Source organism: Coregonus lavaretus (genome assembly GCF_964263955.1).
Source record: "Coregonus lavaretus genome assembly, contig: HAP1_SCAFFOLD_8992, whole genome shotgun sequence".
NCBI lineage: Eukaryota > Metazoa > Chordata > Actinopteri > Salmoniformes > Salmonidae > Coregonus > Coregonus lavaretus.
The window spans coordinates 4,892-17,872 of NW_028157581.1; the positions used below are offsets into that span (position 1 = coordinate 4,892).

General features: G+C 44.6%; 1 protein-coding gene across 1 annotated transcript; it reads left to right on the plus strand.

The window, feature by feature from the left end:
• The first annotated feature begins 1,143 nt into the window (after nt 1-1,143).
• Nucleotides 1,144-12,973, plus strand: LOC311125239 (small VCP/p97-interacting protein-like). Its single transcript, XM_084199291.1, has 4 exons — nt 1,144-1,577; nt 2,140-2,190; nt 10,526-10,651; nt 12,489-12,973. The coding sequence occupies exons 1-4, from the start codon at nt 1,515-1,517 to the stop codon at nt 12,501-12,503; spliced, it is 255 nt and encodes an 84-aa protein (XP_084055417.1). The 5' UTR covers nt 1,144-1,514; the 3' UTR covers nt 12,504-12,973.
• Nucleotides 12,974-12,981: the final 8 nt, after the last annotated feature.

Genomic DNA, 12,981 nt, shown 5'->3' on the forward strand with positions numbered 1-12,981 from the left:
GGAAAGTTCGAGTCTGGGATCCACTGAATGAAACTCAACTTGAACTTCCATGGCGCGATTCCCGTTGTGCCTCGGATGCAACTATGCTTTTAGGCGAACTGATAAACATGAACTTAAATATGCTTCCCTGAAGCGGAGTCGGACCATGGGCTTCTCTTCCAACAGACACACTGACTAACGCACTGGCCTTTGACATGTTTTGTATAGCTGTGTTCATGGGTGGGGTTGGAAATGCGGTTGGTTATGGATCTTGATTGGGAGAGTGGTGAACTCTGTGGAGAAAATACTACTTAAGCAGCAGGGATAGGCTGATCCAAGATTACCAAAAGGTGAGCCTATAATACAAATAATATAATTTTATGGACTATTTGGATACATTATACAAGAGTCGGAACAGATATTTAGATTGCATCTATATGTAAGTGAATTCCACACATTAAGACCGTTAGCTGTGAAGTCTAGCCATATTATATAATCTTGTCCAGGATATATACGCTTGTAAATAACATGTACAGTAGTTCAGTAAAGTGGATTATTTGGCACCTCTTTTTGTCCTTTTTTTTTTTATTGATTTGAAAGAAACACTTTACATAAATGGAACACGGTGCACCCGGTGAGATCCTTTTTTAATGAGTGATTCTGTACAGCGCACCCTCTCTAGCTCCCAAACATTAGGTCACATTATGGAGAACATGTTGTACAGTCTATGGTTTGAAACTAGGCCTGCATCATTTCATTTGTTTACTAATTAAAAGAAAGTCTCCTATGATTAAAAACATAGACGATGGAGTAGTTTGTTGGCTATGATAATGAAACCAATACTATTCCATTAGATTGAATTTATTTGCTGGACACCCACCCCAATGAAAATGGTTGCCTTCCAGGCATATTTTTATTTATTTTTTGCAGTGTCGCTGCGCAGATTAACAGATCTCACAACCCCTGCAAAGTTGCGCAGCGCCGCAGAGCGACTCCAAACAAATACGACCTGTAACATGTGGGCAACTTCCACTCCTTACCACACGATGGCAGTATTGTACAAACAGCTTCTATCACGCCTGGCGGACTAGGGGTTGTTTCAGATCGCAATGTCAGACAACGTTTTCTACGGGAGCAAACCAACGCAAACGTGAGGTCGGTCCCAGTTCTTGTATGTCCATGAACATAGCCCATATTCTGTTTACATTGGCGAAGTAGCTAACTAGTAGGTCTCCTTTTCGCTGTCTTTCAAGTAAAAGTTTTTCCAAATGACGCGTCGTTTCAACAAGAGGTTAGCTTGGAGAAATATGTAGCTAGCAACTGCTTAGTCAGTAGCTACTAGTAAGCTCGTAGATTTAGCAAAAGCAAATGGCTACACGTTAACGTTAGTTATCTGGCTTCGTCGATTTACAGAAGAGAAACTAGGCAATTTTGCTAGCCTTGCTTGCTGTGTTCGAGATTGATTGTTTTATTCTAGTCAACTAGCTAACAAACGTTCAAAACTGACACTAAAAAGTTGATTGCCTTGTTCAAGTATGGGGATGTGCTTACCGTGCCTTGGTGGAGCTGCAGACGACGTGGTACCGACACCAGACCCAGTAAGTTAGCTAGCAAACTAGTAACTAGCCTTGTTAATTATAACATGTTCATCAGCTAGCTTGGTTGCTAGCTAACGTTACCATTTTCTGTCCTTCGAACAACGTTGACCTACCTAGCTAACTAGTTCTAGTAAAGCGTTGTTTGAACAAAATGCTACCTATGTGTGCCAGAGGGTTGGATATTGACAGTAAACATAGCTACCGAACTACACATTTTTGCTGTTCAATGTTTACCTTACCAAACTAGCTACCTAGTTTCAGACCCCCGCCCCTACCTGATTATAGCCTGGGTACCAGTCTGTTTGTGCCAGTATGCCACTCCGTGTCATGCAAAACCTGACATGACGGCACAAACAAATCTGGGACCAGGTTAACTTGGTTACATTATTCTTCTAATATACATTATTTTGAAAACGTCTCTCCCCGTGTTATGGAAGTTATGAATGATAACTGTAATGCTCTTACCCTCTTCCAATAGTGAAACCACAGAGATCCTATACATCCCTTATCTATGTAATTCTATGAGTGAAACACTCAACATCACGTTCTGCTTCCTTCACAGGAGACAAGGAGACGTCAGCTAGCAGAGGCAGCTGAGAAGAGACAGAAAGAGGTATGACTGGTTTTGACAAGTGTTCACGACAACCATATAGCCTAGGCCTACACTGTTACACCAATGGCTGGTTTCCCGGGACACAGATTAAGCCAAGCCCTGGACTAAAAAGCACTTTCAATGGAGATTCACCAGGACTAGGCTTAATCTGTGTCCGGGAAACAAGCCCTATATAGCCTACACGTGGTGGTCCTGTGTGGCTCAGTTGGATTAGAGTGTGGTGTGGTTGTGGGTTCATTTCGCACAGGGGTCCTGTACACATACCATTGTATGCACTCACTGTACCATAAAAACTCAGTTAGGATGAAAGTGTCTGCTAAGTGGTATACTGTATACTGCCACTGGCCAGTCAGTCTCAGCAGCCAGCCACTCTCCCTGTCTTCTTATTCATATAGCATAGAGGACTTTACTGAGACAGAGTGGAGCCTACTGGGAGAATCAAATCAAAGTTGATTTGTCACTTACACAGGATACAGCAGGTGTAAACAGTACAGTGAAATGCTTACTTGCAAGCTCTCCTCGAGAGTGCAGTACAGATATTTATTTTTTATTTCACCTTTATTTAACCAGGTAAGCCAGTTGAGAACAAGTTCTCAATTACCTGGCCAAGATAAAGCAAAGCAGTGAGATTAAAAACAACAACAACACAGAGTTACATATGGAATAAACAAAACGTACAGTCAAAAACACAATAAAATGTAGTAAGTTATGGAGGTAAGGCAATAAATAGGCCATAGTGGAAAATAATTACAATTTAGTATTAACACTGGAGTGATAGATGTGCAGAAGATGATGTGCAAATGGTGATACTGGGGTGCAAATGAGCAAAATAAATAACAACATGTGGATGAGGTAGTTGAGTGGGCTAATTACAGATGGGCTGTCAATAATAATCAAACATCAAATCAAAAATCAAAAATAGAACAAGTAATAAAAAAGGAGTATAATAATAATAATAAGAATAACTTATTGTTGTAGAATATGTAGACAATATGATATATTACATAAAGTAGGACTGTGATACACTACCAGTCAAAAGTTTGGACACACCTACTCATTCAAGGGTTTTTCTTTATTTTTATTTGTATTATTTATTTTTTTACATTGTAGAATAACAGTGAAGACATCAAAACTATGAAATAACACATATGGAATCATGTAGTAACTAAAAAAGTGTTAAACAAAATCAAAATATATTTTATATTTGAGATTCTTCAAAGTAGCCACCCTTTGCCTTGATGACAGCTTTGCACACTCTTGGCATTCTCTCAACCAGCTTCATGAGGTAGTCACCTGGAATGCATCTCAATTAACAGGTGTGCCTTCTTAAAAGTTCATTTGTGGAATTTCTTTCCTTCCTAATGCGTTTGAGCCAATCAGTTGTTGTGACAAGGTATGGGGGGGTATACAGAAGATAGCCCTATTTGGTAAAAGACCAAGTCCATATTATGACAAGAACGGCTCAAATAAGCAAAGAGAAATGACAGTCCATCATTACTTTAACACATGAAGGTCAGTCAATACGGAACATTTCAAGAACTTTGAAAGTTTCTTCAAGTGCAGTCGCAAAAACCATCAAGCGCTATGATGAAACTGGCTCTCATGAGGACCGCCACAGGAATGGAAGACCCAGAGTTACACATCTCAACATCAACTGTTCAGAGGAGACTGTGTGAATCAGGCCTTCATGGTCGAATTGCTGCAAAGAAACCACTACTAAAGGACACCAATAATAAGAAGAGACCTGCTTGGGCCAAGAAACACGAGCAATGGACATTAGACCGGTGGAATTGTGTCCTTTGGTCTGGAGTCCAAATTTGAGATTTTTGGTTCCAACCGCCGTGTCTTTGTGAGACGCAGTGTGGGTGAACGGATGATCTCCGCATGTGTAGTTCCCACCGTAAAGCATGGAGGAGGAGGTGTTATGGAGTGGGTGTATTTTGCTGGTGACACTGTCTGTGATTTATTTAGAATTCAAGGCACACTTAACCAGCATGGCTACCACAGCATTCTGCAGCGATATGCCATCCCATCTGGTTTGGGCTTAGTGCGACTATCATTTGTTTTTTAGCAGGGCAATGACCCAACACACCTCCAGGCTGTGTAAGGGCTATTTTACCAAGAAGGAGAGTGATGGAGTGCTGCATCAGATGACCTGGCCTCCACAATTGAGATGGTTTAGGATGAGTTGGACCACAGAGTGAAGGAAAAGCAGCCAACAAGTGCTCAGCATATGTGGGAACTCCTTCAAGACTGTTGGAAAAGCATTCCAGGTGAAGCTGGTTGAGAGAATGACAAGAGTGTGCAAAGCTGTCATCCAGGCAAAGGGTGGATATTTTAATAAATATATTTTGATTTGTTTAACACTTTTTTTGGTTGCTACATATGTGTTATTAAATAGTTTTGATGTCTTCACTATTATTCTACAATGTAGAAAATAGTAAAAACAAAGAAACTCTTGAATGAGTAGGTGTGTCTAAACCTTTGACTGGTACTGTATGTCAAGTATGACTTATTTCCAAGTAATAAAGTGAGAAGGCAGAGCGGTGGACCGATCCTTTAAATCCTTTTCACACTTCAGCAGGGATTTTGGCCCACTCCTCCATACAGACCTTCTCCAGATCCTTCAGGTTTCGGGGCTGTCGCTGGGCAATACGGACTTTCAGCTCCCTCCAAAGATTTTCTATTGGGTTCAGGTCTGGAGACTGGCAAGGCCACTCCAGGACCTTGAGATGCCTCTTACGGAGCCACTCCTTAGTTGCCCTGGCTGTGTGTTTCGGGTCGTTGTCATGCTGGAAGACCCAACCACGACCCATCTTCAATTCTCTTACTGAGGGAAGGACGTTGTTGGCCAAGATCTCACGATACATGGCCCCATCCATCCTCCCCTCAATACGGTGCAGTCGTCCTGTCCGCTTTGCAGAAAAGCATCCCCAAAGAAAGATGTTTCCACCTCCATGCTTCACGGTTGGGATGGTGTTCTTGGGGTTGTACTCATCCTTCTTCTTCCTCCAAACACGGCGAGTGGAGTTTAGACTAAAAAGCTCTATTTTTGTCTCATCAGACCACATGACCTTCTCCCATTCCTCCTCTGGATCATCCAGATGGTATTTTTGGCAAACTTCAGACGGGCCTGGACATGCGCTGGCTTGAGCAGGGGGACCTTGCGTGTGCTGCAGGATTTTAATCCATGACGGAGTAGTGTGTTACTAATGGTTTTCTTTGAGACTGGGGTCCCAGCTCTCTTCAGGTCATTGACCAGGTCCTGCTGTGTAGTTCTGGGCTGATCCCTCACCTTCCTCATGATCATTGTTGCCCCACGAGGTGAGATCTTGCATGGAGCCCCAGTCCGAGGGTGATTGACCGTCATCTTGAACTTCTTCCATTTTCTAATAATTGCGCCAACAGTTGTTGCCTTCTCACCAAGCTGCTTGCCTATTGTCCTGTAGCCCATCCCAGCCTTGTGCAGGTCTACCATTTTATCCCTGATGTCCTTACACAGCTCTCTGGTCTTGGCCATTGTGGAGAGGTTGGAGTCTGTTTGATTGAGTGTGTGGACAGGTGTCTTTTATATAGGTAACGAGTTCAAACAGGTGCAGTTAATACATGTAATGAGTGGAGAACAGGAGGGCTTCTTAAAGAAAAACTAACAGGTCTGTGAGAGCCAGAATTCTTACTGGTTGGTAGGTGATCAAATACTTATATCATGCAATAAAATGCAAATTAATTACTTAAAAATCATACAATGTGATTTTCTGGATTTTTGTTTTAGATTCCGTCTCTCAGGAGTTGAAGTGTACCTATGATAAAAATTACAGACCTCTACATACTTTGTAAGTAGGAAAACTTGCAAAATCGGCAGTGTGTCAAATACTTGTTCTCCCCACTGTATATACTGAGGTGAAAGCATTGGAAATGCTTTTGGCGGTTAATCTGCTTCTGTTTTGTGGGTGGCACTGTGTGCTGTTTTCGATGGATGGGTCCTGGCCTCTCGTGGCCTTAGGGATCCAGAGGGACGTGGGTGGGATGCTGATCACTGGGATGACGGCTCAACTTGGGATGGGGAGGGGCTTTAGCGGGGGAATTAGTGGAGAACAATTGAATGGTTACTCACTAGCAATGCAAATGTCACAGTACAGCTATATAGACACTCAATCATTACGGTATTTTTTTATTGGTAAATTTACAAACATATATAATGATAAATAGACTTGAAACTTGTATCTCATTATGGTGTATGGTGAAAGAAGTATAGCCAGTTATAATTGTAATGGCTTAGCTGATAATAACAAAAGAAGAACAATATTTACATGGCTCAAAGAGAAGGAATATAATATCTATTGTATACAGGAAACTCATTCAACAATTCGAGATGAAGTAGTGTGGGGAAAAGAATGGGGGGGGGGGGGGAATATACTTCTCCCATGGGCAAAGAAATTCAAAAGGGGTGATGATATTAATAAATAGTAATTTCGATCCGAATGTGCAAATTGTCCAAATAGATACGCAAGGTAGATGGATTATTTTAAATATGTTATTGGACCATAAACAGATATGGCTCATTAACCTTTACGGACCAAATAATGATGATCCACACTTCTTTGACAATATATATATAGATATAATAAATTATCAACCCTGCAAGCAATTCAAGACAATATTATTATGGTGGGGGATTATAATACTGTTTTAAATAGCTCAATGGACCGTAAAGGAAATCACACCACAAACAATCACCCACATGCTCTTAAGGAAATTGTGAATGTCATGGATACATTAGAACTAGTAGATATATGGAGGCTTAAATATCCTGATCTAGTGAGATATACATGGCGGAGACTCAATCAAGCAAGTCGTCTTGACTTCTTTCTTATGTCATTCTCGTTGGCACCAAAAGTAAAAAAAGTGCTGATAGGAGACAGAATGCGGTCGGACCATCATATAATTGGCATATACATTACTCTTACTGAATTTCCACGTGGGCGAGGATATTGGAAATGTAATCAAAGCCTATTGGATGATCATTTATTTATAATTAGAACAAAGGAATTTATAACTGACTTTTTCCGACATAACATAGGTACAGCGAATCCCCTTATTGTATGGGACACCTTTAAATGTGCCTTTAGAGGCCATGCAATTCAGTTCTCATCTCGAAAACAAAAGCAATTTAGGTCAAAAGAGTCCATACTAACAAAGGAAATAGAAGGTCTAACAGAACAGATAGATGGCAATAAAAACTGTAACATAGAGGCTCAGAATAAATTAGAGGAAAAACAAAAAGAAATGGAGAAACTTATTCAAGAAAGATCAAGTGTAATATATTATAAAAATAAAGCAAACTTGATGGAATATGGGGGAAAATGCACAAAATTATTTTTTAATCTTCAACATAGGAATGCTACCAAAAATAATTTAATGAAACTGGTTACAATTGACAGTCACCCATGATTCACCAAATTATATTTTAAAGGAGGAAACAAAGTACTTTAAGCATATGTTTTCTTTTCAGTTGCCTCCATCTCCTCTATCTGAAGCTAATTGTAGAGATTTTTTTTTCTATTGACAATGTAAAATTAACAGCCAAACAGAAAGACTCATGTGAAGGTGAAATTACAGAGGAAGAACTTCTGGATGCAATTAAAGACTTTAAGTCACATTTGTACCCTTGTTGCAAGGCTACTGAAGTCTCATCAGTCATAATGTTTAGACTGGTGGGTATTTTTATTGTTACACGGAAATTCTTCAGTCAAAGCCAATTGTATCCAACACATAAAGTATGTCAGCGTACTAAAGCACCCAGGTGTCAGCGTACTAAAGCACCCAGGCGTCAGCATACTAAAGCACCCAGGTGTCAGCGTACTAAAGCACCCAGGCGTCAGCGTACTAAAGCACCCAGGTGTCAGCGTACTAAAGCACCCAGGCGTCAGCATACTAAAGCACCCAGGTGTCAGCATACTAAAGCACCCAGGTGTCAGCATACTAAAGCACCCAGGTGAGTATGAGGAGTATGTCTGAGCTCATCTCTTGGATTCTCTGGCATCTTCCACTACCATCACCACCACTACCACCACTACCATCACCACCACCATCCACTACCACCACCATCCACTACCACCACTACCACCACCACCACCATCATCCACTACCATCACCACCATCCACTACCACCACCACCACCACCATCCACTACCACCATCCACTACCACCATCACCACCACCACCACCATCCACTACCACCACCATCCACTACCACCACTACCACCATCATCCACTACCATCACCACCATCCACTACCACCACCACCACCACCACCACCACCATCCATCACCACCATCCACTACCACCATCACCACCCACTACCACCACCATCCACTACCACCACTACCACCACCACCACCATCATCCACTACCATCACCACCATCCACTACCACCACCACCATCCACTACCACCACCATCACCACCATCCACTACCACCATCACCACCCACTACCACCACCATCCACTACCACCACTACCACCACCACCACCACCATCATCCACTACCATCACCACCATCCACTACCACCACCACCACCATCATCCACTACCATCCACTACCACCACCATCCACTACCATCACCACCACCACCACCATCCACTACCATCACCACCACCATCCACCACCCACCACTACCACCACCACCACCGTCACTCACCACTACCATCACCACCATCCACCATCACCACCATCCAACAACTACATCACCACCATCCACCAACTACCACCACCCACCACTACCACCCCCGCACCACTACCATCATCACCAACCACCACTACCATCATCACCAACCACCACTACCATCACCACCATCCACCAACTACCACCATCCCACCACTACCTCCACCACCATCACCACCAACCACCACTACCACCAACACCATCACCACCATCCACCAACTACCACCACCCACCACTACCGTCCACCCCCCAACACCGTCACCCACCACCGTCCACCAACCACCACCATCACCCACCACTACCACCGTCACCTAACACCACCACCGTCCACCACCCACTACTACCACACCACCGTCACCCACCACTACCACTACCACCTACCACCACCACCGTCACCAACCACCATCACCACCATCACCACCATCCACCATCACCACCATCCAACAACTACCATCACCACCATCCACCATCACCCCCCAACCACCGTCACCCACCACCCACCACTACCACCACCACCATCCACCAACTACCACCACCCACCACTACCGTCCACCAACCACCATCACCCCCCAACCACCGTCACCCACCACCCACCACTACCACCGTCACCCACCACTACCGTCCACCAACCACCACCACCACCGTCCACCAACCACCACCACCCACCACTACCACCGTCACCCACCACTACCGTCCACCAACCACCACCACCACCGTCCACCAACCACCACCACCCACCACTACCACCGTCACCCACCACTACCGTCCACCAACCACCACCACCACCGTCCACCAACCACCACCACCCACCACTACCACCGTCACCCAACACCACCACCGTCCACCACCCACCACTACCGTCCACCAACCACCATCACCCCCCAACCACCGTCACCCACCACCCACCACTACCACCGTCACCCACCACTACCGTCCACCAACCACCACCACCACCGTCCACCAACCACCACCACCCACCACTACCACCGTCACCCACCACTACCGTCCACCAACCACCACCACCACCGTCCACCAACCACCACCACCCACCACTACCACCGTCACCCACCACTACCGTCCACCAACCACCACCACCACCGTCCACCAACCACCACCACCCACCACTACCACCGTCACCCAACACCACCACCGTCCACCACCCACCACTACCACACCACCGTCACCCACCACTACCACCTCCACCACCGTCACCCACCACCTACCACTACCACCACCACCGTCACCCACCACTACCACCACCATCGTCACCCACCACTACCACCACCGTCACCCACCACCACCACTACCACCCACCACTCAGCTGCTTACTGCATCCTCCATGTACTGTATGTGTCTAATATGTCTCCTTTTGCCAGCTGGCTGCCCTGCCCCAGGCGAGCTCTATCCTCCTCAGACCTTTCAACCCATGTCTGTTCATTAGCTAGCTGCTATTCTGACTTCCCCGTCTCCTCTGTCTGTCCATTAGCTAGCTGCTATTCTGACTTCCCCGTCTCCTCTGTCTGTCCATTAGCTAGCTGCTATTCTGACTTCCCCATGTCCTCTGTCTGTCCATTAGCTAGCTGCTATTCTGACTTCCCCGTCTCCTCTTAGACAACCTACAGGGGTGTCAAAAACCCAGAAGCAGTTGAGAGAAAGAAAAAGAAACAGGAGGAGATGAAGAAACAAGAGATGACCACGTCTCCGTCTGGAGGAGGAGGAGGAGGAGGAGGGCTGAAGGTGGGTCTTTTAATCTAGAACACAGATTAGGTGATGTTTGGAGGAGGAGGAGGGCTGAAGGTGGGTCTTTTAATCTAGAACACAGATTAGGTGATGTTTGGAGGAGGAGGAGGGCTGAAGGTGGGTCTTTTAATCTAGAACACAGATTAGGTGATGTTTGGAGGAGGAGGAGGGCTGAAGGTGGGTCTTTTAATCTAGAACACAGATTAGGTGATGTTTGGAGGAGGAGGAGGGCTGAAGGTGGGTCTTTTAATCTAGAACACAGATTAGGTGATGTTTGGAGGAGGAGGAGGGCTGAAGGTGGGTCTTTTAATCTAGAACACAGATTAGGTGATGTTTGGAGGAGGAGGAGGGCTGAAGGTGGGTCTTTTAATCTAGAACACAGATTAGGTGATGTTTGGAGGAGGAGGAGGGCTGAAGGTGGGTCTTTTAATCTAGAACACAGATTAGGTGATGTTTGGAGGAGGAGGAGGGCTGAAGGTGGGTCTTTTAATCTAGAACACAGATTAGGTGATGTTTGGAGGAGGAGGAGGGCTGAAGATGGTTTTTTTTAAATCTAGAACACAGATTAGGTGATGTTTGGAGGAGGAGGAGGGCTGAAGATGGGTCTTTTTAATCTAGAACACAGATTAGGTGATGTTTGGAGGAGGAGGAGGGCTGAAGGTGGGTCTTTTTAATCTAGAAAACCGATTAGGAGATGTTTGGAGGAGGAGGAGGGCTGAAGATGGATATTTTAATCTAGAACACAGATTAGGTGATGTTTGGGGGAGGAGGAGGGCTGAAGGTGGGTCTTTTAATCTAACCCAGAAACTTTTTCACTCGGGGGCATTGGGGAACATCCCGTGCCCTACGTCTATTTGTATGGGCACAAGCACTGTTCATGACACAAACTGTTCACACCCTTCTTGTTGGTGGAGAGAATTTAGCAGGTTGAAAGCTAATTTCCTGCAGTTCTACACATTTTGTCATGGGGTGTAAAGAACATTTTGCTGTTTTAAAGCAAAATTTTCTTGCAATTCAATACATTTTGCTATGTCTAATGTGTAGTCCCGTGTAGCTCAGTTGGTAGAGCATGGCGCTTGCAACGCCAGGGTTGTGGGTTCGATTCCCACGGGGGGCCAGTATGAAAATGTATGCACTCACTAACTGTAAGTAGCTCTGGATAAGAGCATCTACTAAATGACTAAAATGTAAATGTAATGTGATATTTGAGTGACAACAATTATTACAACAATATCTATGGGCAAAAAAAAAATACTTAAAAAAAAAAAAAAACGTTAGCTGACATGGGCTAGTTGATCTGGACATTTCTGACGAGTTCTAAACGGCTCTCTAAGGTGTGAAATGACTGACATGCCAAGAGGAACTGATGATGCACTGCCCAATTTAGAAATTACACCTTGTGTATTCTACTATTACAACTTTCAAGAGTAAGTTTAAAGCCCTCCCTGCTGACCCCTGATATATTTTTAACCTTTATTTAACTGGGCAAGTCAGTTAAGAACAAATTCTTATTTACAATGACGGCCTACACCGGCCAAAACCCGGACGACGCTGGGCCAATTGTGCGCCGCCCTATGGGGACTCCCAATCACGGCCGGGTTGTGATACAGCCTGGAATCGAACCAGGGGGGTCTGTAGTGACGCCTCAAGCACTGAGATATGCTCAATTGGAGCCGTAGAAATGTTGGTGCACAGTATTTTATATATATATATATATTGACGTCTATAAAAGAGGAACTTCATACAGGTCTGGATGATAGCGATATACTGTATTAATTGCTGTGGTCATTCTTATTCAATACCAGAACTCACTTTTTTCCCCTTCTGTCTGTAGTGGCAGGTGGGCTAAAGATCGACAGACATGGAGAGATTCTGAAAGTCTCAATCTACCCTGAGGTTCAACCAACAACATGAAGAGTATTGGTACCAGTTGACTTGAAAAGGCCTTTTTTGGCTATCTGTCCTTCTTCTAACAATGTTTTTTATTTTAAATACAAGCTTTTTCAGAGGCAGTAGGATAGTTTTGTCGTGTTTCGCGCCGGTAGAAAGAAAGATTCTGCTGCTCGATGTTGGCCGTGTGCAGCGCAGTACATGCCTCCCCTAATGCCAAGACGTACAAGAGATATACAAGCCGGCCAATGGATCATTGGAACAGACAGGGTGACTATGACGCTGCTATGAGTAGCATATACACACTTAGAGGAAATATGCTCACAGTACATCTATAAACTGTACCAGGCGTCTTGCCACTCTCTCTCTCTCTGCTCTCTCTCTTTGCCACGCCCCTTCTCTCTCCCCTTATCCCTCCCTCCCCCTTCTCTCTCGCT